General features: G+C 46.0%; 1 protein-coding gene across 2 annotated transcripts in view; it reads left to right on the top strand.

Annotated features, from left to right (window-relative positions):
• Positions 1-1,579: 1,579 nt before the first annotated feature.
• LOC146183230 (glycerophosphocholine phosphodiesterase GPCPD1-like) overlaps positions 1,580-26,353 on the top strand; it is a 97,628-nt gene continuing 72,854 nt past the window's right edge. Inside the window, exons 1-2 of one of the 2 annotated variants that reach the window (XM_084609093.1) lie at positions 1,580-1,753; positions 8,405-8,444. In XM_084609093.1, the coding sequence (XP_084465219.1) occupies positions 1,736-1,753; positions 8,405-8,444 (58 nt within the window). In that variant the 5' untranslated portion in view covers positions 1,580-1,735. Of the gene's footprint in view, positions 1,754-8,404; positions 8,445-25,918; positions 26,142-26,353 lie in introns of those variants that run through there. The other variant, XM_084609094.1, reaches the window with a different exon arrangement.

Consider the following 26,353-nt stretch of genomic DNA (forward strand, 5'->3'; position numbering starts at 1 on the left):
CTTCAAATACCAGTTGCGTCATCACAAAAGCTGTGGCTAAGGCACGCCTGATATGAGCCCGGTATATGTATTTTCCCTCCGCCACGTCGTACTGGTTCCACCAGTGTATTTCAATCTCTGACGTATCACTCACAAATTTTCTGGTAGGTTTGGCTTGGTATCCTACGTGCGACGGCGTTAGCGTCCATATACTGGTTGTAAAAGAACAAATTCAAATTCGCATGATCGCAATAATTAAGCGCGGTTCGCACGACGGTAAGTCGCGTCGTGCACCTGAGTTGCGTACGCTGCTGAGTGGAGCTGTTAAACCTCGAAGCCGCGGGAGTTCAAATCCTATGTATACGAATTGTCGCCAAAATACTGAGATACGGGCTAAGAACTTGCTTTGTCTTCCCCCATATAAACATGCATAATCGCCGTTTTCCTGGAGGCGGATCGTTAACGCATCCAGCTTTCCAGTTGCTCTCCCATACATTGTGGTGAAACACGTCTTCGCCTCGGAGGACTGTGGCCACTGTCGCCTTCTGTCATGAGTGTGAGGTAGAATCTAAAAAAAAAAAATTGTTGATGATTAACAGCATATTTGCCCTGTTCGCCGGTACAGAAGAGCTAGCATAATATTTTGTTCGGATTACCACGTATATCGGACGGATCCGCTGCACGGTTAAGATGCGGGTTGTGCTGACTACAGGCATTCGATCCCCAGCGCTCCAGATATCGGTGCAGACTCGCAAACGACTACTGGCAGCTTGCCTAAGTTGCAAGCAGATCAAGGTGGCAGATTATGAGAAAGTCTGCAAGGCCCAGGCACCATGCGAAAGCGAATATCTGTTTGATTTGATTTATTGCAGTTCATAGCAAAATACAGTTTTTGCCGTAGGACCGAGGCTAAAGGTGACGTACAAGTCACCTGACTGGGCCTTCGGCACCACAATTCGCATGTGCAACACAACGTAGCAGGCACAGAGCAGCGCAAAATAGTCAGTCATATGTCAGAATGTAATACAAACACAAACCAGGAGCAAAACACATAAAATGCAATCTTTAACATACATCAAGGTAACAGTGTCAACAGCAAGTGGTATTACACAACGGAAATAGAAAACAAATAGTCACTCGCTTGTCCTATGTTTGTTGCGCTGTGTATTTTTTTTAAAAAAGAAAAAAAATAGTCACGTGTGTTCCAAAAAGTACATCTTATTATTATTTTTTTAATGTTAACAAGGAGGATGATTGTTCAAGTAGATAAAATATGTCAGGATAACAGTTCAAGAGGTTTGGGATTTGCCAGTGAATTACTAACTGCATTCCATACCCGGCCCTTATGTGAGGTTTTATAAAGTTCAAATTTCTCTCGTCCTGTCGCTCGCTACCATCGTTTGCATGCGCCCTAGTGTTGCGTGACAGCGATACTCATCGCACGCAAGCAAAGCACTGACGAGAACATTTCTTTGACAGGTGTGCTATGCTCCAAGCCAACATATTTCGAATTTGGTAGGGAACCAATTCATACTTCCCGCCATTATGGCTGCTTGCAGCGCCCTTCCGCGGCTTTATGCTTCGACTGTTTCCAGGCGCAGACGGGCGCATAGCACCGGCGGTAGCGGCGCAAGGAGTGCAGTAGATGCGATTTGTGTCAGCGGCAGCGTTGTTGACGCGCCAAGTAGAGTGAGTGAGGGTCGTCGGCGTAAAGCATTAACAGCCGGCATCACGTCAACGGTCATCTCTTCTCGCGATGGAGTGTCTATATGCGGTAAGCGTATTGCATGACGAAAAGTAAGGTCGTATGCAGCGGGCGATTGCGAGATCTGCCTTGCGACCAAGGAAGGCAGGCCCGAAAATCGCTTCCTGTCGTACTGCTTGCTGGCGCAATTTTTTTCGCCTCTGAGCACGGTGAAATCAGTGTTTGTGTCAGTCTTACGGGACGTTGAGGCTCTGCCCGGCACTATTTCGTCCTCCTTTTCTTTTTGCCGACGCCTTTCTCTGCGAGCATTACGTAACTTCGCTCTGAGCCTCAAGCGAAGTGCTTACTTTTGTGCGAATAGTGACGAATTCGTTGGGAAACGGCTGTCATTGCTTTACGCATCTCGTAAAGCGACGCGCAGCTTCGCTTGATAAGGCATTCACACTGAACAGCGGGATATCGCGTAGGCACAGAACCGCCGCAGCGGTTGTGTGCCTATGCCGTTCCGCTGCTCAGGACTCGGATTTGTTTCCTGGCCTCGTTTCAATGGCAGCAAGAGTACTAAAGCGGCTTACAAAACTATATCGGTGCGTGAAAGTGTGCCAAGAACTTGAAATATTCATATATTAAATCAGCTAAATGCAAGCTTTGGCGCGGAAAAGCACAAAAGGTGAAAGTATTTACTAAAAGCAGCCTTTTCATATTCTTCGCAGTGTTCATTATTGCTTGTCGGGTTAATGCTGGTTCGGTACGCAAACTGCTTGTTCATATTGTGTATGCTGTAATATCATACTACCTTTTACTGCTGCTTTATAACTGTCGAATAAGGGGGAAGGAGAATGCTCACTGAAAGCAGATTTCTCCGCACGTAGTCAAGTGCAGACCTTCGTTATTTTGTTGGTATTTACTGGCATGCTGTTTGCTTATTGTCAGACATGCTAGCCAGGTATGAAACTTTGACCCGTTGCAATTGTACCCATTTAAAATAGGCCAGTTTTCCATTTCTATATTTCAGTGCAGTTGTTATATCAACTTGTTTTGTCTTTTTCTTTTTGAATGGGCAAGGCAAAGGTGTTAAATAGCCCTTTTTCTTGCCTGGCATGGACAGGTATACATACAATTCCCAGCACAGCACCTGTGCTCTCACTACTTTTTCATGTAATCTCGGTTCCCGCAATCACACGGTGCCTTGTCTTATCTGACAAGTGGGCACACAATCCTACATGGAGTTTATCTCAGACCAAAGCATGCATTAACATCTGACACAATGGGCTGCTATACTGTCTTTCACATTCATCAGAGTGCAGTTCCTCTTGGGCTCTTTAAGCCTTTATTAAGGCCCACCTGGCCTCCATTGGGATGGTCACATGATATGGGTATCATATATACTGCTGTTTCATAGTGAGCAACAAACTTGTTTTAAATGCCTGGCACTTGATGATGTCTCATGCTTATGCTTGTCATTGCCCTTCACTTTCACGTAAATTTTAATAGTTTTGTTTTTGTGCTAAAAAAAATGATTTCCACGTGATGCCTCTGGGGAACTTCTTTTTCCATTTGTGTGAAAGTTTGTCTGTACAGGATGTGTCACACTTAAGGGAAACTGGGAGCATGTGGCCACTGGGCTTTCCGAAGTGCTACTGCTTACAGCTGGACAGAATCAGCAGAAGGAACATGTGCTATAAGCAAGGCCGGCTGCTCTTCTCGTGCAAGCCTTTGGGGCTGCCTGTTCGCAATGGTCCTTGATAGCAACAGTTCTCGAAAAGTAGCAGCTACATGCTCCCAGTTTCTCTTTAACTGTGAAACAGCATGCACATATGTTAATATAAAACGTATCCTATGTTCATTTTTCACATTTCTTCAATCTTTTCCTTAAACGGATACTCTTAGCAGTTTTTCTGCTTCTGACAAAAGCAATGGTGCCAGGCAACTGTTTTCCAGCTGCACTATCTGCACACAAAAATTTCAGTGCACTCTGTAGCTGCAAAAATGTTTTAGTACTTGCTCCCAACAGGGTGTATCCATGTGCCTCTTGCTTGATGAGCTTTCAGTAGCCATACCTCATTCTGTCTAGGAACTTCAGGCTGTTATTTATGGGAACCTTGCAGGTAAACTCTAGTCTTGTGTTGGGTATCTAACTGGTTAATTTTTTCATGCCTCATTCTACATTGTCAGCCCCGGTGCAGAACAGAGTCTTGTCCCATTCACGTCCTGTGTTGTGCCGGCTGTGGCCACTTATCTTGGCACCCTCTCTAATCACATTTGTTTATTGACTCTCTCTATTACATTTGTCTCTCTTGTTTTTTTTTTTTTTTGATGCACTTTGCTTGTGTAAGGGACCATGAGTTATCAGTTTACTTTCAAAATATGCAATAACACTGTATAAATTCAGAATTGGAGCAAGGAGGCAAGCCTTGGCATTCTGATGAGGTTCTCTAAGGCAGCCACAATCTGCTGTGATGGCTTCTGCTTTAGATTTAAAGTTCTTAAAAGTTGCATCAACTTCACTGTTCAGTGAAGGGAATCAGACTTGTAGTTAGTTGATGTTTCTTCATTATTGTGTCTGCCATTGCCTGTGTGGTACCTTTGGCCGGAAAATTGTATTTTCATTCTGGAATTGTCTTGTTATTCCTTTTTTTAATCTTGCCGCAGTGTTATGCATGAGTTCACGTTGCAGTGGAAGAGGAGCGTGTTCAGATTTTTCTTATGCTGCATACACTGCAATTAGAGTGGTTAATCAAAACTGGTGATTTCAGCAAAATATGAAATGTGAGGAGAGCAGGGATGAGACAGACGGGAGCTTCTGTGTTCCTCTTATCCTTGCTCCCTTTGCCTTGTCTGCTTTGCTTAATTCACTACCTCAGTGCTCAAGGATGGAATGCAGCTACTGCAATTGTTCTAGTGCACGTAACATAAAAAATAATCTGCTTAGGGTGTGCCTTTCTAACATGGTCAGCATCACAGGCCAAATGACTTGTCCTTGAATTTTCTTCCCTAATTATTATTGTGATGTTATATAAATGTTTTTGTAGGTTGGAAGTACATTTCACTTCTTTATTGACCTTATATGAGTGACAGTAAAATGATCTGGCGTTTGTGTGTTTATGCCTTTGGACAATGTAATGGGTGTTAGGTGCCACCAGGTGTAGTTTGTCTTCAGTATGGATTCAGCAGCAAAAAGAGAGCTGCATGGATTAGTGAACAAAAGGGAGTTACTGATACCCCAGTGAGAATTACAAGGAAGAAATGGGCTTCAGAGGGATGGGGTAAAGGATCTGTTGGATTAATGAGTAGTAACAAGGGAGGTGGAAAGGTGAAATGAGCTGAGGCAGTTGGTGCAAAGCAGAGTCAATAGAAGGTAACATGGGAGGCCTTGCTATGAGCTGACCTGGCTGTTGGTGATAACATCAGCCACTCGAGAATGGATGCATTTGCTCATGTTGTGGTTGAATAACTCTAACGAACAAGGGCTATATTTTCTACTTAAGAGGTGCTTGCTTATTACAGGGCCAGTTATATTTAAGTCCAATTTCTCACCTCGGGTACTTTTTGTTGTTTGTAGAGAGCAGTTGCGTGAAGATTTAGAGGCCGATTTCACAAAAAAATTGAGAACTTTGCTGGCTTTCTTAAGAATGCGGGGAATAAAGTGCCGTTAGCTGTATTCGTCTGTCAGCACAAGTTTTTTCCTGAGGCTTTTCTCATTTTGTTTATGATTTAGTTTGCACTAGCTACTGCAGATCTCGGGGCCAGTGTGTGTGATGCTGCACGATGAAGCCATGTGTGAACTGTGGTGGTTATAGCATTTGTCAACAGCCGTTCGAGGAAGCCGCAATCAGTAATCAGTTTGTTACTTTCAAAATATGCAATAACTCTTTATAAATTCAGAATTGGGGCAAGGAGGCAAGCCTTGGCACTCTGATGAGGTTCTTTAAGGTGACCACATTCTGCTTTGATGGCTCCTGCTTTAGGTTTAAAGTTCTTAAGAGTTGCATCAACTTCAGTGTGTTGGTTCAGTGAAGGAAACCAGACAGACTTGAAAGCCCCAGTTCATCAAGCGAGGAGATATATATGAGGAGAGAGCATGAATGCACTGTTGGCTTGGTTGTTTTCTCCGTGCAAGTTTGCATTGTTTACAAGCTTGACGCTCTGTGCCAGGCAGCTGACAGCTTTTTGTCTTGCTTGCTTTGTTGGCAGTGCACGTGCTGTTGCCATGTAGGTTGGCAGTAGCAGAGGCTTCTCTTCCTTAATTGCATACGGACACTGCATTGCGTAACACAGTTGCTAGTTCTCTGCAGGGCTTCACTTGTATGGGCATTGCAGGCTGGAAGAAAGGAACGTCATTGAAAAAGCCCCAGTTCATCAAGCGAGGGGATATATGTGAGGAGAGAGCATGAGTGGGGAAGCCTGTGCGTAGCCTGCATGTTTGTAAGGTGGCACATGCATAAAAAAATTTACAAAATTTAGGTGTGTAGAGAAAAAAAAAACAGTCTTAGCACCATTGTGCTGTCCATTTGCCTGAAATGGCTACAGGTATGAGAGAACATGCATGCTTCTACAGCTGGTATTCATGCCAGGTGCCTGAGTCGTGAGGAATCATCACACAAAATTTGTTTCTGAGCACACACATCCTGCAAACTTTTTCTGCCAGCTGTGCCTGGAGGAATGCCATCTGCACTAGTGACAAGCACGGCCTTTCTCTGCCTCGTTTATCTTCTTGTGTCAAGTTACATGTCAGGCATGTGCATGGCCCTCATGCTTCTTTTCTTATGTAGCGCTCAATTACTTGTTTACAAACTAGCCTAGCAATGCGTTTTGGTAAGCCTCCCCTTTGCGAGAATATTTCAACTTGAATTCTTTTAAGGCCAAGCAAGCGAGTTCGCTGGGGTACTGATGTATTTTGCTAATGTGCATATTAGATGGTGGCGGCTTTTAACTGCAGAATTTTATGACACTAAGACAAGTGTAGTGTTTGGCTGAAGCAACAAAAGGGATGGGAGCCTAGTCACACTATTCGTGTCAGTAGGCTATAAAGAAATCTTATTTTAGTTTTATGAACTGAATGTTCGAAAAAAATGACCTGTGCACTCAAATTGAACATCATATTTGCTGACGAAGTCATCATTATATAAAGTTTCCAGGAAATATAATTTTGCTTATTAGACGAAAGAAAACTTGTGGTCTCTGGTTTTCCAGTACAGCTGCTATGCAACTTGTGTGTTGGGTTCTTATGGAGCACGAGCAACTAAAACTATCTTGCACCAAGAACAAGGTGTGATGCACTTGCTATATTTAAGGACAAAAGTATTGTTATCCAAGTGTATAGATAGCCAAGTTGCTTTGGTGTCATCAATGCCAGCTTCTGAACTGAGCTGCCTTTGAGACTATCAATGCTTTATCTCTGTCTGCAGCGTCAAAGGCTGTACAGCGAGAAGCAGAGTCACTAGAATGAGTGATTTTTGGCTTGCAGTGTGGATGTGTTCACAGCTGGCCCATTGCTAGTCTGCTGAGCAACTGAGCAGCACATCTATTGAACTTTGAGGGGGCAGTCCCTATTGGGATTGAAATTGGTATGTGTGCCCAGGAGGGGTCATTCTGATCCTGGCTATGAAGGTATATCCAAGCTGAGCACCTGCTTAATTTGGTCTGCATAATGAGATCATGGTGACCTTACTGTTGCTAGCAGTTCTTGTCGACTGGGATCGCAGCCACTTGTTATGTCTTGTTTCGTATTCTTTCTTCTGAACCATTTTTGTACTGTTGACTTCATGATACTTCGTGCCAACCAGCTTGCCAAGATTGCTTGCCCCGGGCAACTCTCTGAATGACTGATGACTAGTTAAGAATTATTAGAGGTTGGATGGTCAATTCCTTGGTCACACTATTGGTTTTAAGATGGTACACTCAGCTACTTTTCTCATGTAAAATGATGTCACTTTGAACGTTTTCTTTGGAAATATGTTGCTTTTTATTGGGTATGAGCAGACATTATAATAAATAATGTCCACACATTCGCAATAATTTTGCTGAATACTTGTCATATGAAGGGTTAATGGCAGCTTTTAAAACATTTCCTCATGTTTGGCTGCATGTGCCTGTTTCATTGCGCAAATGTGTGGGATTTTGTTGATTTGGAACTGTCCTACTGCATTTGGATGCCTGGCATTTCACACAAATGTTGAACTATAGTCAAGAAATAAACTTGGTAGGTTTGAGGCTTCTACTCTAGAGCACAGTGCACAGCATTTGCATAGTAGTTGAGCGTCTGCCTTGCACACGCGCGGTGCGGGATGCAGTTCACAGTGCCATAGACACTCCATAGGGATACAGTTGGTGCAAGGTTCCCCTGGCCTGGTGCCCTGAGGTAGACTAGTTGGCAGATGAGTCTTTTACCTCACCTTGAGTAAATAAAAATGCCTTGTGCCATGTGTCACCCTGTTTCATTTTGCTATTCTTAACCAAGCATATTTTTTGGTTTCCAGGGGTGCCAGACTTGATTACCGAAAAGTAAATTAGATAGCGGCTCAATCATCTCACCATTTCGAGATGAAATGGGTAACAGTGCCATTTGTTCTTTAATTTGGCATGCACATGGTTGCATAGTGTCCACTTCACTTCCTGCCTGCAGTACTTTACATGGCTGAAGATAAGACCTTTGCTTGGCTTCCTGTATAGCCACTTATCAGGCCAACCTGCTGAGCTTGCTTGTCCTTTCTTTTTTAGGAGGAAGCCGCACTTCACAACCTGCTGCCTGCGGATGATGGTGAGTGGGTCACTTATCTGCCTTGTGCACTGGCACAGAACGGTTGCTATGCAGCATTTAGTGCATGCAATCTTGGGTTGTAGCGAGAAGCTACAGAGGCGCTGGCGCCACATATACTGGAAGAGAGGTCACGTGGTATAGTGACATACTTGTTGTAGCTGCAGTATTTGTTGAAAACTGCTTTGCTAGACAGACATCACAAGTTTAGCCAGGGAGCTTTTTCTTTTTTTTTTTCCCCCTTTTTTTTTAAGATGTTTGGCGTGAAAAGTGTAGTAACTTGACATGGAGGAACAGTGATGGACTTTATGTAGGTGCATTAGTGTTTACACACTGTGCGCACCACCATGACAAATGCATTGCATCGCACAATCACTAACGCAGTGTGCCGCTGCTGACTGCATTCCTTTTCCCCAGTATACCTTCCTGTTGGCTGCACCTGCGTAGCAGGTGGCGCCCATATGTACTTAGTTACTACTGAGGTGTGCTTCCTGGAGAGGCTAGTGCCTCTTAAACATCTATGAATTAACTTCATTCAAAGAGTACAAGGTTCAGTACACTGAGATTTTATCCACTCTGCAAAAATGTCATTTGCTGGTGATAGCATGGGTAGTCAGAGGCTGAAAGTGTTAATGTCAGTGAATTGTGAATGGAATGCTGCCAGGTACTTACTTTAATATATTTTTTGCAGTCATTTACAAGCAGTAACTCAATTTTCAAGAACTACTTCACCGTTAGTTAATTTTGCTCTAGATGAGGATTCAACTCCAACAAGAAATCAACGAATGCAAAAAAAAACAAAACAGTCATATATCAATTTTTGTATTACGACATCTGTGTGCAGTCTGACAACATGCACAACAGTGCTGTGTGCTGCCATCTCTGGCAGCTTGTAGTACCGATAGCCTTTCAGTAAACAAAGCTGTAATGCGAGAAATGTTTTCTTTTTTTTAATCATTGCATGTAGAGAAATGTTTTTTTTTTTAATTATTGCATGTAGATTATCATTGTTTTTTTTTTCACTGCTGGTCCTGAAATGGGAGCAAGCATTTAACTGAATTGACTGGCTGAATGTATCGAATGGTGTGAGTTCTCTGAGCTCATTCACATTTGTTTTTGAGTTCAACTAGAACAGTTTGCAAACTCGTTTATTTACAGAGGTTCCTCGAAGCTAGTGACTTTGAGTAGCCCTTTGTAGGTTATTTTGATGCCACGTGCCAGTGGAATGCTACCTGAGCAACACGAAATCTTCCAGTGTGTCGGGGATACAGTTCAGCTGCAGCCTTAAGCAGTGGCAACAGCCGTTGAGTTGGAGACCTTGTAGCAGGGCAAGTGGTTGGTAGAGCTCCACTGGGTTTACTGGCAGGCTGTGAGGTGAGAAACATTTCATGCAAAAGGACGATGCTTGATGTGCGCATGCGCAAACGTGCTGAACGAAACTGAAACCGTGGGAAGGCCGCAGACCTAGTGGCCTGTAGTAGGCAAAAGGAAGCTCTCACGTCTGGTCTTAAAACAAACAAACAAACAAACAAACAAACAAAAAAAAAACAGTGCTTCCAAAAGGATCCTGTAAATGAAAAGTTAGAAAATGCAGCCCCTGGTTAAGCGAGTTGCTTCCCTCTGTTAGGTCATAAAGACGCTGTACAAAATGGTATGCCAGGCAGACTAAGAGAACTGGCTTGGTAGCGCGCATTATAGAGGGAATATGTTAATTCAAAAACTGATTTCGACAAGTTGTGTCATATCCTCGAAAGAATGTAAAAAGCAAAAGGGTGCTACTTACTAGAAGGACGGGCGAATGAAAGTACTTTTAAAACGGTGTTCGCGGAGACCACACTTCGAGGTACTTTTTGTTTGCACCTTTCTTTTTTTTTCTTCTGCTCGTAACAAAGAGTGCAACATCGTTCTTTCGAAGTCAATGGGACCGCGACAAATGTTCGAAGGGTTTTCGAATTAACCGGATAGAGCTACTTAAAGCAGTAGATTGTGAACGCGTGTCAGCAGGGATCGGAATTGGATTGTAAAACATTTATTTCGTCGCTAAAGCAGGTCTAAGGAGAGACGTACTAGATGGCCGCTAGTCCATGGCTGGCGGCGACCTTATTAGCCCGCTCGATGGCCCGTAGTTGAATCTTCGGGTCCGAGCTGACCAGCACGGCTTCCCAGGGATCGGAAACGAAACGGCACTCCACACCGCTTTCCATTCGGGTGCGGCCCGTTGCCAAACCAATCTGCACGGGCTCGTAGTTTCGAGTCCTGGCCCGCACGCACGCCCTGCAAGTTGCTCTCGTGCTTCGTGAATTAACTACCCCGCTTGTCTTGCCGGGAGCATATATGGCGCATGCTACCCGCCACTGGTCCAAAGTTACCAATTACACGCCGCATGTAGGTCGACCAAATTTCGGATGGCCATTGTACAGAAGAAAAGGTCAACTTTCCGCGACTGTACTTAGTTTAATAGAGGTGCCGGCAATCTAGGCTAGGCCCACCGTTAAAATAAACGCCGCATACCGGTGTCGCGCGCAGTGAGCTTGCTAGTCGCGAAGGCTGCTGCGACCAGGGAGCTGCTCGGCTGTACCTATGTTCACACTTTCAGGCAGGGTAGTCAAGTCCTGAACTTAAAAAAAAAAAAAAAAAGCTAGAAAAGTAGCAAACCTTCTACCAAGACCATAAGGTAGACAAAAATAACGTCAACGGGTGGAAGAACGGGCTAGTTGGTAGTTCATCCTAAGAAAATACCACGGCGCACTTTGTCCGCGTGCCGAGAGTGCGCTGTTTTGTTTTTCTAGAATAATGTGAAAGCACTGCAAAAACGTCACCAGAAGTAGAGACGTCGTTTAAAAAAGAAATTGAAATTACCGCTGGACACAGGGTAATAGCGGCGGTGGGTAACATTGGGTAAGTGTGAGCGTCGCGGCTCAAGGGAACAGTAAGTGAAGGCCACGCGACAGATGTGCGGCCAAGATAAGAACGGGGGGCTGTTTGTTGTTTCATCCTCGAGATATCGATCTAAACTATCGAGCTAAAATAGAAGTTCGGAAAAGAACGAGGCCGTGCTGAACGGAGTTGAAAGCGGCAAGTAGTTTCTTTTATTTTACTTGTAACCATTCTGCTGTCATTTGTTACGAAATGGCTAAATGGATCTATGGTATACGAATCACAGAAAAAGTGAACGCCGAGAAAAAAACAACTTCTTTCCTTTGCGGTAACTCCGGTGATGCGGAGGTCGTCGGACAGCCGCAGAATCCGCGTCGCACAGGGATCACCAGAAGAAACTTGACCGCGGATGAAAAATATCGTATACATTTCGAGCGCATATTGCGCCAATATACTATAACTTACTGTGTCTTCCTGAAGCCAAGGACACTTAGTTATCTGGTCGATGTGTGAAATAACTCCGTATAGAAATCAGCCTTTCCACTCCGCTGCACTATACTTTCATTGTAAATGAATAGCAGATGCCTATCTATGTTGACGCGTTGCACGATCGCCGCTTACATGGGCTCGTTTTTGAGAAAAATCTGAATAAAATTGGACTCGGCAGTCGCCAACGGGTGTTGCGTGGCTGAAAGCAGCGTTTTCTTTTTGTGTTGTCATTTTCGCGCCAGTGATGTGAGGAAATAATTATTTAAAAAAAATGCAATTTAGCACAGCAGTTGCAGTGCCGGCGGACAGTTTACATTTCGCCACGGACGTCACGTGCAGCTTCGGTGGCAGCTGACGTGGCTGTTGAGACGCGGGGTGGGCACGGGGAAACGTGCCATCGCTCTCTCCGAAGGTTTCGGGCGGCACGCGAAGGTTTGGTCACGGGCTGATGAGCGAGTGTCTTGCGAGGATGTGTCGCGGTTTTTAGCATTTTTTTTTTTTCTGGGTTATCGCTTTGAATGAAACAGTGCTGGGGGAAGCGCTGCACCGCTCGCAGACCGATGCACGCGTCTCCCGAATCGCCTGCGCCAAAACCTTGCGTGCGTCCCAAAACTGAACTGTTCGTGAGAGCTAGATGAGGGTGCACGACCGGCCTCGAATGCCAGACCATTGCGAAGCATCATGTGCACGCTACCTCGCGTATAGTAACGCCCGTGCGGAGGGGATGGCTTTTTCGTAGTGTATTTTTAGTTATGGCACGGGCCGTCCATGCTGCAAAAATTTCCACACGGGGAGGGGGATACTGGACACACGTTTGGGAGCCCGAAGTTGACCCCCTCTGTGAAGATGTTTGCGTTCGAAACTCCTTCCCGAAGGGCAGTTCTTCGTCGGTTGGTCGTGGCCGGAGTCGCTGCGCGTGCTTGGCCACTGCCCAGGGCCCTGATCGGGTAACAGACATATGCACACGAGACGACCAGACAGCCCATTTGGTAATCAGTCTTGTTTACTGGCTCCGTAATCTGGCAGAGCTCGAAACGGATACGCCGGCCGTGGAACGAAGAAAAATAGTCTAGTATGCTGCGCAGCGCGGACAAAAACGAGGCAGACGACAACGCGCGTGCCGCTTCAAAGTTTTTAAGCCCCCCCCCCCCCCCCCTTTTTTTTTTATTTTTATACGCGGCGCGCGGAACGCTAAAGAAGCTCAGTTCAGATTCCCGTGTTTGGGTATCTGGGTGCAGTAAGCAGCCATAGGCGCCAAGAGTGAGGGGGGGGGGGGGGGGGGGGGGAGCGTATGCGGGGCCAAGAGTATTGCAGCAGCGAAGCGACCAAGTGGTCAAGCGGTGAATAAAAGACGCGAGCACGTACGACAAGCCTCCGCAAGCACAAGGGCATAAAATGAAAGAAAAAAGTGAAACACGAAGAAAAAAAAAATGTATATATATGAAAAATAAACGATGGTGTTGCAGAAGGGTGGTGGTGGTGAAAACTTTATTTCTGTAAAAAAAAAAAAAAAAAGAAGTGTTTTCGAAGAAATAAAAACGAACCAGCGAACCAAAATCCGAAGTATAAGACGGAAGAAAACAAACAAAAACAATGACGTTCCTCGGATAACCAGTGTTATTTCATATGGAGAAGTTTAACTTGCTACAAAGCGTTGATGAAGTACAAACTCTGATGCGATTTTGCTGTCCCTGCGTCCCCTAACCCCCCCCCCCCCCCCCCGCCCGCGTTTTTTTTTTCGCCCGTTACTAAATGAAAAAAAAAAAAAGGCGGTAAATATTGAGTCGTTGGCGCATCTTTTCGCGGATGTTAAACTGTTAACATTGGGCGCAGATACAGCCGTGTCCCGAGGCGCGATGTATCAAGGGTCCATTAATCGCGTGCTGTGGCAGCGGCCTGTGGTGATGTCTAATTAATTACATACTGCGTGAAGTCATGAGGTACCCCTTTACGGGAATGGCCACACGAAATACGCACAGACCCCGCTTGTTCTCAAGCGCGTATATAGATCAGTCGACTTGCGTGGCCTATAGTTGGTATCCTTTCTGGCTTTCAAACGAATGATTGTGGGTTCGCATCCCGCCTGCAAGCTAAGATCGCAGTTTTTTCACTAAGCGAAATTAAATCATTTATTGAAGCTACATAGTTTGGCACTAACGGATTTTTTTATTATTATTATTAATGGCGTTACGTATGCTGGTTTAATCACTTTCGTTCAGTGCGTAGCGTCACGTTTCGCTGGAGCGTTGCGGGGTGTTATGAAACTTGCCGCCATGTTGCTGTGACGTCATAACCCTGTCGACCAATCGAAATTTGCGCGACGGATCAACGCCGTGTTTTCGGCTGGACGAGACCCTCGAACCTATCGCTTGAAAAATAGCGAAAAATATTTTAATCGCATAGCGTAGCAAACTCGGAGTTTGAAATTTAAATAATGCTAGTACGAGCACGGCTCGGAAGAATTAGAGGGAACTGTGCCGTCAGAAACACTGTGAGGCCCCGTGGGAACGAGTGGAATGAGAAAACCACTGAAAAATGAGAGAGAGAGAGAGAGAGAGAGAGAGAGAGAGAGAGAGAGAGAGAGAGAGAGAGAGAGAGTAAGGGCTGGTAAATCGCAGCTTCTTTAAACATAGTGTGCAGGCGATAGCAATACTCAACTGCGCTGCTTGGAGAGGAAGCTCCTAGTTCACTAGCGATATGTGGAAGGGCAGCCGGCGCACTCGTGCACCAACTTGCTAATCAGCATATTGTAAAAGAAGGCTAGGTCGAGACGGCGAGGTCGTGACGGCAAGGACAGCGAAGCCTTGTCTAGCGTTTTAATCCGATCACGAACCCAGGCGCGCGCCGGAGCCGGCGCCGCGGAACGATGATGATGGTATGTACAAATGAAAAAAGAAGATCATGCCATGTACAAATGAAAGAAGGTCCACAGAAGGCTCACAATATTCATTCCGTGCACTGTTTCACTGTTAAGGAGTTTGCATTCTGTGAAATCGGAGGCTGCTGCATTGATGGCAGTGGATTCCAAAGTGCCGTTGGTGTCACTGATGGCTCCCTCAACCGATTGATGACGACGTATTCTTTGCTGCATGTTAATAGAATGCTGCGGTTAATAACCGAAAACACCTCAGTTATCGGCGATTCTAAGGTCTAGACCGGCAAAGCAGAACGGTGGGCGTGAAAATTTAATGCGCAGAATACTGAAGTGACCTTCAACATTCTCGGAAGGGAACACTGGTTGAGGTAGGTTTACGAGGCGTTGCAAGCGGTACGGGTGTACAACCTGCGTCAACCCTAGTGTGTTGCGCTCGGGCTGTGATTATCTCGATATAAAAACTGAAATTAGAAAGCAGCCTTACGGTGTTTCCGGACAAAGCCTTCGCGTTCACCTTCTTCGCAGATCTGTATGGTTCTACTTCCGTACAAGTGTTGCCTCTAAAAAGCAGAAACTGCGACGAGGTGTCGATTTTTATGCAGGGAAGTGCGCCGATCGAATGCTCTGCACAAGGGTGATGTCTTTTTAGTGCAGGTAATTACCGCAGGTCTGGATTGCCAAAGTGAAATAGCTATTCGTTTCACAAGATTTTTTTTAGCACTACGAAAGGTTAAGGGCGATGTGGGCCTATGTGCTCCTATGCACTTGCCGACCAAGGCGTAAGAATGCGGTAGGAGCAGAACCATGTTGTGCGCGTCATTATGACTGGCTCAGGTCGCCATAACAGGACAGCCAAGACGCGCTAACTATGAGACTAGGATGCTAGTTAAGTAATATTGAGAGGCTCGTAGCCCGCCGTAAGTCATGTTCAATTCTTTTATTTTTTGGTGTTTACAAAATGCCTCTCTCAGCAGCTGTAGCGCGGTGAATTTGGGGCAGTCTAAACAGGGGTGTGAAACTCCCTATACCTCCCAGCGGCCACGAATTACAGACGCTAGCGCCAAACTCCCCATTATAGGATTATAGCGGGAGGGGGCGCGTAAAAAATGGACTTGACGGGGGAGGCCGTATAGCGGACTGGTCCAAAAAAACGGTGCGCTGAAAGGGGTGTCGGTAGGTTGCTTCAAGCAGCACGGGTCGCGCGCTCGCGTGCGCCCGTGCCCGGGAAAACGCTCTGCCCGTGGATTTTCTACCGCATCATCGTTCTGCCGCGGCGCGACCGGCTCGCAGCAGGAACAGTGTGATGGAAAGAAAAACCACAAGCATAGCGCTCTCGAGGGTGGGGCGCTCGCTCGCGAGCGTACCCGACCGCAGTATAGAAATAGCACAGAGAACAGCAGATATCGTTTCCCATTTTTATTAAGTGCACGTGAAACAGAAAATGAAAAGATGCGACAAGGTATCCCTCACACACACGCACTTTACATAGCTAACAGTTTACAGTAGTGTTATGTGTTCTGCGCTAACATTGTAATCTTGCATGCTTGCTTTATCACTACAAAAGAACCCAGTTTGCCGGCACTACTTCTGTCAGCATGTGTACAGTTGATATGAAATTAAATAAATGATGCACATATTCATCCTACGCATTCCATACCATCAAATCAATGTAGAAACATGAGCAAATACCTGCGTTCTAGTTACCTAGTTTGGTGTTTGGTATTTGATGCAAGTAATCACATGTCACTGTGCTATACATAACCAAAATGCATGATTAAAAATTACAATACCCTTCCTGGAAGAACCGTCTTCTTCGAAACGCACGTCTCTCCACAGTACATGAAGGTAACAAGTTCAACAACACGAAACACAGCGGGTATCGCCGACTGTAATGGCCAGCACAATCAACAGACGAGATGGGTCCACGGAACTGGAGGTGCACGCAGACAAGTCTCTCGTCACACGAAGGGGCGAAGAGCCAGCAGGAATGAGATGCACAGAGTAAAAGAACCGCGACGAAAAATCGCGACTTTGGCCGATAAGCCAACACGCAGAGAATTCACAGCGCTAGGCTACGCCGACGACCGAAGCAAACGACTGTTCTAATTCAAAACGAGCGGAGTCGTAACGGCTACAGCGGTTCACGCGAGGACGGAGCAAGCCACGCAGCGCTGTCGGCGGCGCCGTCAGTGCGAGGGGAAAATTTACGCGCGAGGGAGAAGTCCTCCTCCCAGCTTTTTCTTTCCTCCTTTCGCCCCCGCTTGGGAGAATTAGACGGGACGGAAGTGGTCCTGACTTTCCGCGGCCTGGTCTAAAGGTTTGGGTGAGTTGGTGATGCATGCCCTGGGAGGAATGGCTTAGACCAAGAAAGAGAACACGCACACCTGCCCCATTCCTTGTAGAGAATTTGAGGGGGCGGGGGGGGGGGTCTGATTCGGATGAAAGTGCAACCAAGCGTCGCACAGCGGCGCATCGGTTAGCGTGCTTGCCCGCGGAAAATTATTAGTCGTGCTGCATGCAGTGCCGACCAGAGAGGTGTTTTCATAATTCCGGAAAAGAAAAACATAAGAATATCACTTGCGGTGGGGTGCAAGCTTTACGAAAATAATGAGCCTAACAGTAATAGTTAAAAAGTTGACTATTCAATACCAGTCAACCAGCCTGCCGGTTAGCACGTCTTGGTTGTATTGTGATGCACTGTTACCACTGGCAACGCCAAGCCCAAGATCTTTATCTTCCGTATCAAAAACCACATTTTAAGTGATTGCGGAGAGTCTCAGGCGAAATATGCTGTGTAGTGCGAAAGCAAGATGACAGCGTAACCGCGCGGTTGACAGAGGGGAAGTGATGGCCAGATAGAAGACACCCTACAAAGGGCAATCTGGGAAATGGAAAGCTATCTGAGACCCATAGGGCTAAAATGCTCTGCGGAAAAATCGTAGATGCTAATCATGAGCAAGCAGCAGCTCCATGATCAACAACATCCCGGTCACAAGGGTGGACAAGATCAGGATACTGGGATGTGGATGCAACAAAATGGAATGAATACAGAAACGATGAACAGACTAGAAGCCACGACCAACCAAACTTGCAGGCTACTCAAAAGGATAGCAAACAGAGACGCTGGGATGAAGGAGGCGCACCTACTTAGGCTTGTCCACTCTTTCATTATTATCCCGTATCCCGTACGCCGTTGTCTTTAAGTACGCTATCCCGTACTTAAAGACAACTAAAGCGGAGAGAGACAAGGTAGACATCCTCATCAGGAGAGGTGTCAAAACAGCCTTTGGTTTACTAGCGTGCACGTCAACCGAGATGATCCTCAACCTAGGAGTGTCAAACACCCTATAGATAAAATGTGTGAGGCGAAACTCACAGCCCAATATGTCACACTATAGAGCGCGATTTGCCTCGGATGTGCTGTAGCCATGACCTCACGCCGACGGCGTGTGAGAAGCCGGGGAGCGTATAGCTGGTAGCAAAACGAGCAGTAGCATCCTTCGGAAACTGGGCTACCAAAACCCATAATCGCGATAGGGGGCCATCCGCAAAGAAATTGTCATTGAAGAAATTACACAGCGCTAAATGGGGATACATGGAAATAGAGAGTCATGGGAATCCTCCCTTCACAGCCAGGAAGAACAATCCCCAAAACAAGTCATCCGCCGAGCCCAGGCCGCCGCCAGAAACCAGCTGATTCCGGCCGACGTTTAGGGGGGAGATAGACGGTGAAAGGGGGAGCTGCGTCTCACCCGATCATCCATACTCTCTGACGGGTGCAAATAAAGTGCTTTCTCTCTCTCTCTCGCACCCTAAAATTGCACAGGACCTGAAGGTTGAAGGCAATCATGCGAGTTTTCGCGGAAGTTATTCATCGGAAAAATGAAAAATTTTCAGCTCAGGTTTTTGCAGTCCTCGATAAATTACCATCCTTATGCGTACGACATTGGTAACGCTGATGTTGCTTAATTAGTTTGTCGAACTTTCATATAACAAAAAAAAAAAAGAAAGAGTGGTTCCATCTCGCGTATTCAATTGACGTTGGCGTGCGCTTCTTTCAGAGCAACTGTGCAATCGACGCGTTATACGCTGTGCCGGCCACTTTAGTCGCGTATTGGCGGCTTACAGCTTTCCTTTGGCGGACCTATTCGACACTGAAACTTCAGCTGTATATTTTTTCGGCTCTCGAAATGAGGCTTTCAGCCAATGGCCGCGGATCGACCAACTTAAAAAAGTAAATACATGCTTAAGTAGCCCTGTTGAGCTTGCACTATATCCTGGGTTGTAGATGCTGCGTCCAGATACGAGTTCATGCCGTAGCCACTGCCTTTGTTCCCTGAGAAGTGCATTTTGACTGAACGATGCTTAATATAAACTGGATTCCTTTCTTTTAAAGTGTAGCCTCGGGTGTTGAATGCGCGGTCAACTTCTGTCCCTGGTCGCCCCAGCTTGAAACACGCCCAAAGAGCTTAAAACACGCCCAAAGTCACTTGGAAACAGGAGGGATTGAATGAAGGACGAGAAAACTGTGGATTAAACTACGTCCGGGAGAATGCAGCAAGTTTTGTATGCCACTGCAGATATGGTTGCAAAAAAAAAAAAAAAAAAAGAAAAAAAACTTTAGGGTCTAATTAAAGCAATTTTGGGTTGCGGCGGGGGACACTCCTGAACCTATATTATAATCTGTGCTGAAAAATCCATTGAGTCCATGATCTCATGGTCGATCTTCGGAATCCGCGCTTGTGAAGGTGCCTGACTATAGACATCTGAGTTAGTGTGGATCACGCGTGCTATGCGCGTATGTTTCGAAGCGTGAAGCCGTTGTAACGCGCGCTGTTGAAGATGCGAGTCGGGGGGGAAGCTTGTTTTAAAGGGCGCATCAAGACTTCCCAGATCGCGTTACTGCATCAGTGTGCAGCTTTTGAAAGAGGAAAACCGGCGGCAGCATGGACGGCTGCACACGCGAACTAACAGGCGGTCGTTACATCGGCTGCGCCGAATTTCTAGCTTTTCAGAAGCCGGCTTTCACTTCAGCTGCCCGTAGAAGGTTGCGCGTGCTTTCATGACTGCGGAGAGAACGGCGGCAACAGGAATAGTTGGAGAGACAAACATATGCGCTCCCGGAGGGTTTTAGGCTCGAAGTTAGTGAAGCCGAAACGCGCGGGAATGTCGGCAGGTGTTGTGGGCGTATACAACTGCAGACCGGCTTTGACGCGCAAGTGAAAATGTTAAATACCGAAGCTTGCGCTTTGCAAATGCTCGCAACGGACGTACCGGTGCGGGCAAAAGTAAACGGAGCACGCTATTTCCTTATAAAATTTTTTACGCCTTGCATAATAGAAACTGACAGTCATGGTATGTCCGAACCGGTAGTAGACACGAGCGCCCTTTCATTTGGACAAACATTGCTTTCTGATCTTCAGTGCAGAAGGCGTGAATTTAATTTTAAAGAAAAAGCGTGCTCCGTTTACATATGTCCGCACTTGTACGTTTTGAGCAAAGAACAAATTAGGAGGATGGGGCGGGGGGGAGGCTGCGAAGGAAGTCAGCCAGGAAAGAAGAAAGCAAGCCTCTGAAAGGAAGCACCGAAATAAGTTCGTGAATTACCGCAGCCGTGTTATCCGCAAAATTCCACTGTCACGTAGCCGATACAGCGCGTTGTATCAATGCATTAATGACAGACTACGCGAAAGGTAGTGAAAATCGGCGCGATGAAACATTGTTATACATCCGCATGTGGTTGACTGTCTCCCGTACCGTTTGTTGGTGCTGTTCTGTCGCTTCCATAATTGTGAGTTAAAAAGACAGCTGTTCTGGTACCTTTGTGTTGCATGTTACAGCCATGTGCAAGTGTCGTTCCTGGCCACTGAATTCCCTCTGTGATGCTCTTAATGACTGGCTTGCGTAAAAAAGTATATAGGTATAAATTACGTTTTGTATTTCCAAAATCTTTTCTTGGATGTACTGTGACGATGAGCAGAAATGCCATCAGCCGAGTGCGACGTGAAAGACTACGCGCGTTGAAGTTGAAAAGTTTATTTTTGAATAAAAAAACAACGTACAAGAATATACAGCGAGAGGTCCCATGGTACAAGACCGCAGGTGGGACCTCCCATGGTAATAGATTTCGATAGGCAACATAAAGAATAACATTATTGTAGGAAAATTTATGAAGCAACACTGAAAATAAATAACAAAATACATAGTAAAGAGTGCATTGCCGACAGATTGTCTCTCGCGTTGGGCCATTAGTCCGATGATCCGTGTCCAACTCCGGTATGTCTGAGCTGTTGCTAGTCAAATCGGCGCTTTGAACAGTTGCCACCGTTGCGCTCAAGTCCCTATAGGTGGTATTCGGGAGGCATCACTGGCGCCATTTTGTAATCCAGAGCACAGTTTCAGCAGTTCTAGTAGCGATAAGGAAATTCATATATGGTTGCAATGGTCCCCGCAACGAGAATGACTTCTGTCGAAGACCTGCAAGTCAAGTCTTCAACGTGCATTGGTAGCTTTCAAATAGCGACGGACATGTCTGACTCGCCCCGCCACGTTGACGCAGGGGTTACGGCGCTCGACTACTGTGCCCAAGGATGCGGGATCGAATCCCGCCCACGGCGGCCGCTTTTCAGTGGAGGCGAATAATAAAGGCGCCCGTGCACTGTGCGTTGTCAGTGCAGTTTAAAAAATCCCAAGTGGTCGAAATTTCCGGAGCCGTCCACTGCGGCGTCTCTCACAGCCGCGTAATTCCGATCTCTCAACGGGTAGGGGCCCGCACCCTCCTCTTTGTCCTCACTGGTTGTCTCTCAGCGAGTGAAACTGCGATTGCTGTTGGAGAAGTGTCTCTGAATGCAACCTAAAGGTAACACACGCTCACTGAATGCAGGAAATGATTACGGTGAAGGTAATTGCATAGTGTAACCGCTGTCATAGCCAATCGTTTGATGTCGCCTCCCGGCTCTGGCCACGGCTGGATTTACTGTTATTTAGAATGAAAAGACATCACATAATTCAGCCTAAAGGGGAACACACCCCAGGGTATGTGTTGGTAATTTATTCTATAACGTTATGAAGTGTAAAGAAAGATTTCAGAAAAAAAAAAAAAAAAAAGTCGCATGAAGTGGATTTGAACAGCCGTTGTGGCGTTGAAAAATGTAGTGTAAATTAATTGCGCCACGGAAGGGACTACAATGGCAGGCATTGTAAGTGCTCTATTGTGCAGCGTGTACGCTTCGCTGTTATTTGCTCCTGTGATGTTACGGCTCACTGCGATGCACTGGGAAGAAGACGAGGAGCTCGAAGACTCCGCTGGCCTGGGCTCGTCCGGCACGGAGCGTTCGGGTATGTACTCGATCGCGATCCGATATAAGCTCGCTTCGATATTAAGAGAGAATTTTTCAGCAAAAAAAGAAAAAAAAGTCGGGAAATCGCTCTTGCCAGTAGCATCCGCCGCCGAGTACCCGGTCGTTTCAAAGGGGACACTTCCATCCCGTGAGAGGCACGGGAGGAAGCGGTACTGCCCTCGGTGTCAGTCGTCGTTATAGCGCTGTTCCAACGATCATCTTTAGGAGAACATTCTTGTGGATATAGCTGGTAAAGTTAGATATAGCTGGAAGTTTGAGTCAGCTGGTTGAAATCGAAAAAAAAAAATATCGTAAAAGTACTCCGAATTCTGTTCTCGAATAAAACCGAGGAAGGTCAGTATCCTAGAGATACGCAAGACGCAGCGAGCTGGTGGACAAGTTGGTGTTACTGAACGTTGAAAATTAACTAGGTAACTGAATAGGGAAGTCAGGGACATTGTGAAACTGTGGTATTGTTCGATAAGCGCTATTGTGCGATGAGCTAGTATGCGTGTAAGCTTGCACCGCTAGCAATCGCCTCCTCAAGCCGAGAAGCAACGCCTCCTCGCCGCCTGCTGTAGCTATTCTTCGTTCGTCCACTACCGTAGCCCGCTTAGAGCACTTATTCGCTTACGTCGATTCCTCAGCCGCACGTAACGATAAAGTATCATGCCCTGACTACCGCGACGATTGAGCTACCATCGACATGCGCAAAACGTCGCCTTATCGCTCAACCCAGCGCGACATGTCCAAGGTTAACGTGTCAAACTATAGTTTTTAGAAGTAAAGCTCCACTTACCCTGTTTCTGCGCCCTACCGATTCGCAAGATTTTTTTTAGAGGAATAATGACTATTTCCTTAACCTAGGAAACGCGCACCAACAATCGGTTTTCCGGCATTCGCCTGCGCAGCAAAAAAAAAAAAAAAAAAAAAAGAAAAAAAAAATATATATATATATATATATATATATATATATATATATATATATATATATATATATATTAAATCTAGCTTTAGTGAGTTAGCCAGGCACACTTTAAAGGAAATATATTGGTAAATTATCGGTTCCACCTTACGATTTTAAATTTAATTCGAATATTTACAAAGACTGCCTCTGTGGGTTTGTAGCATTAAAATATATAAATATTGTTACAGGCCCTCTTTTGTGACGATTTTTTCTGACGCCATGGAGGTTTGCGAAAAAAAAAAAAAAAGACACACTGATAGGATGTTCGCATCCACAACTAGGTAATTGGGAGGGGGTCACTTGCAAATATAAACTATAGTCGAATGCAACTCAAGTCTACGGTAGCCGCCGCACACAATTCTGCCGTGACAGAAAACAGTCCACTGTTAAGGCTTTTCTGGTTACCTGAATAAGAAAGCTAAGCATAGACTGGATTATCAGCTCAAGAATTTCAATGCCTCTGACTTCTTTGATATGGTCGAATTTGAAGAACTGCTTTTGTTTACTCTTTAGCGGAGTAATTCACGTGGCACGTACCGTGACACACGGTTAGCGGCTGATTTTTTTTTTTTTTAATTTACACCAGGAGTGGAAGTGCTGCTCCATTTTTCTCCATACGGCTTTCCCTGCTCCATCCTGCTTCAAAATGCAATATTTCTCCAAAACTGCTGAAAACTGACTGCCTCGATGTTTGCCATCTAATTTAGCAGAACACGTGAACAGTGTAACAGCACCGGGGGCAAAGATATAACGCTTCTTGCACTGGGCTTGATACAAATAACATTTCTGTAAAGGAGGGAAGCATGGAGAATAATAAATATTTGTTCGGAAGTGAATTTAGTATGGGCCCATAGGTGATTGGAGGGAATTGCAAAGAAAGAAAAAAAAAAAAGCGCTCTGTGCATGTGACATAGCACATCTTCCTAGCTTTTTGAATCGCGTGTGGAGAGAAAAGCGAGAGCAGCAAGCGAAGAAGATAGTGCAAAATACTGTGAACCGTTAGGAAATTTGTCCGACTGCAAAAACGGCATGAGTTATTCGAATGGTTCTGCTGTGAAAACTAGGCACTTTACCAATCGATCCTCTTTGTCAGTGACAAGCTTGTCAGGCCTGCTGCAAAGAAAATAATACTTGAAGCGTTATGGGTTGGTACGCCAAAGGTGTCACTCATTAGGAAGCTTTTCAAGAGCGTTAATTGGAAAGCCATACAGGACCTATTGCTAAGATGTAAAAACAAAAAAACGAGCCTCAGTATTGCTGCTCTTGTGAAGAATAGTAAACTATTGCCAGGAGGCAATGAAGTAAAAGAGCTGAATGATGAAAAGGCTACCCTTCGGTGCCATCTGTCTTTCTTAAAGGCACTGCTGTATTGATCAGGAATTTATCAGCACAGGGAGGGGATAAAAAATGATACACACAAGATGAAGAGCGAAAATCTCGTGCCCAATAATCTGAACTCCAGATTAGTGTCGCTGCTTAAGCGCTTCAAAGTGACAGACTCAACATTTGAATCTGCCAAGTCAAAATAAAATAGACAAACGCTTTAGGTCAGACTAGGTGTTTAATCTATTTTATGTTGTTGCTAAGGTCAGCCAGCCTATGTTATAAGTATATCTTTACATGCTTTGGTCGTTTGTCTTGTCTGAGATGAGTGCAAAGTCGGAAAGGCATTGAACTTGTATAAAAAGGAATCGGATGGGAGATTTTGTATTTTAACAAAGAGAAAACTGCAACTATCAAAGGTGTTTGACCTTGGAAACTTGCTCCAAAACATAATTCAAATGCTCCAAAACTCGTTTCAGTGCTCCAAAGCTGCTCCAAAATGGCTTTATTGCGGCTCCAAAATGCTCGAGCCTGATTCTACCAAGCAAATGAATTAGTCCCACAACAAATCTTGGCGCAGCATTTGTTTCCACAAACAAAGCTGCAAGTACTAGTACCATTTCTAGGCTAACTATACTGGTGAATAAACTGACCGTGCGGACAAAAGGACACAGACTTTTGACCGCACAAGATTGCCATTTGCGTCGCAGGAAAAAATCGGCAGTTTTTTAGCCGAAAATAATGTTCACCGAAGGAAAAAATGAAACGCGTTCTGGAACACCGCACAAGTCCGGCGAATTTTCTTAAAAGCCGATCGGAGACGCGTTGTTCAATGATCCTGCGACGTGAAGTGTCTGAGCCTTGTTTGACTTGGATTCGTGGACGACTGTTTCGATAAGGGTTAGACAGCGCGCTTGCTTTGCCAACGTGCCCTTCGTACAATCGCACTGTGAAGTGACTGTCTGGGCGGACCGGTGCGGGCGACGAACCGGGGGCGACGAACGCGCCTTTTGTCGTTGGCCCATTATTGTTGATATCGGTAAGCTGATCGTGTCTACGACTGCTGCAACGGGTCTCGGCTGGCCTCCTTTCCCGCCCTGCTGTCACCTTCGGCCTCTGTCCTGCCCGCGTCACGAACACGAGCAGCAGAAAGACGCACGAGTGAGCTCGTCAGTGCGCTGGAGGCGGTGCCCGGGGCGACCGATAAGCAGCGCGCGTGTGTGCAGCGTCTTCTCTTCCCGAGGCGCGCCCGTGCGTGCAGCCTCGCATCATTAGGTCGGCGATTACGTGACCGAAACTGATCCGGAGGAGCTTTGACACGTTGAACCGCCACGTGTAAACAGCGGCCATCATTGTATTCTTGTTTCTGCGAAGCTGCGAGATCCATTGGCAGCTCTCGTTGGCATGAGAGGGCGGTCTGGAAAAAGCGGTAATTAGGCGCAACACTTTGTTTTCTTCAAAATTGGCGGGGGGAAATCGTTTTTTTTTTTTTTTTTTTTTGGTCTCGCGTTCGGGATTCGAGGGGGAAATCCGAAGAAGGCATGAAAGTGCGCATCAGATTTCTTTTTCGAGAATCCCTCTCCCCGGGGGGGGGGTCGAACGTCGAACGATCAGCAGATCAGGTGAGGTCCGCACGGAATAAGTCGAGCGTCGCCGCCGGCAACAGCTGAGGGGGGGCCCGTCTCGGGGCGACCAATCGCGGCGCTTGGCCGGCTGCCGAGGCGCGGGCGGGGCGCCGACGTCAGTGGCGATTGTTCGTCGCGGCCCCGCTCCGTCTGTCGCGCCAGGGAGCACCGCTGCAACCGACCACGTCGACGAACGCACGATGGGTGAGGCGACTGCACTCTTGCTGGACTTGGCTTCGCGCCGCGTTCCAGCTGCATGCACTGGCGCCTTGAGGAGGCCCGATAAGTGGGAGGGTTATCTGTAAATACTAATTTTCCGGTTATTTATGACGGCGTGTACGTGTTTCCGGCAAGTAAGAAAAAAAAATCTAACGTTTTTAAATTGTTTGAAAAATATTCCCTCCGCTTGATTTTAA

The sequence above is a fragment of the Amblyomma maculatum genome, chromosome 7 (assembly GCF_055883805.1).
Source record: "Amblyomma maculatum isolate TAMU_Amacu chromosome 7, ASM5588380v1, whole genome shotgun sequence".
Classification (NCBI taxonomy): Eukaryota; Metazoa; Arthropoda; class Arachnida; order Ixodida; family Ixodidae; genus Amblyomma; species Amblyomma maculatum.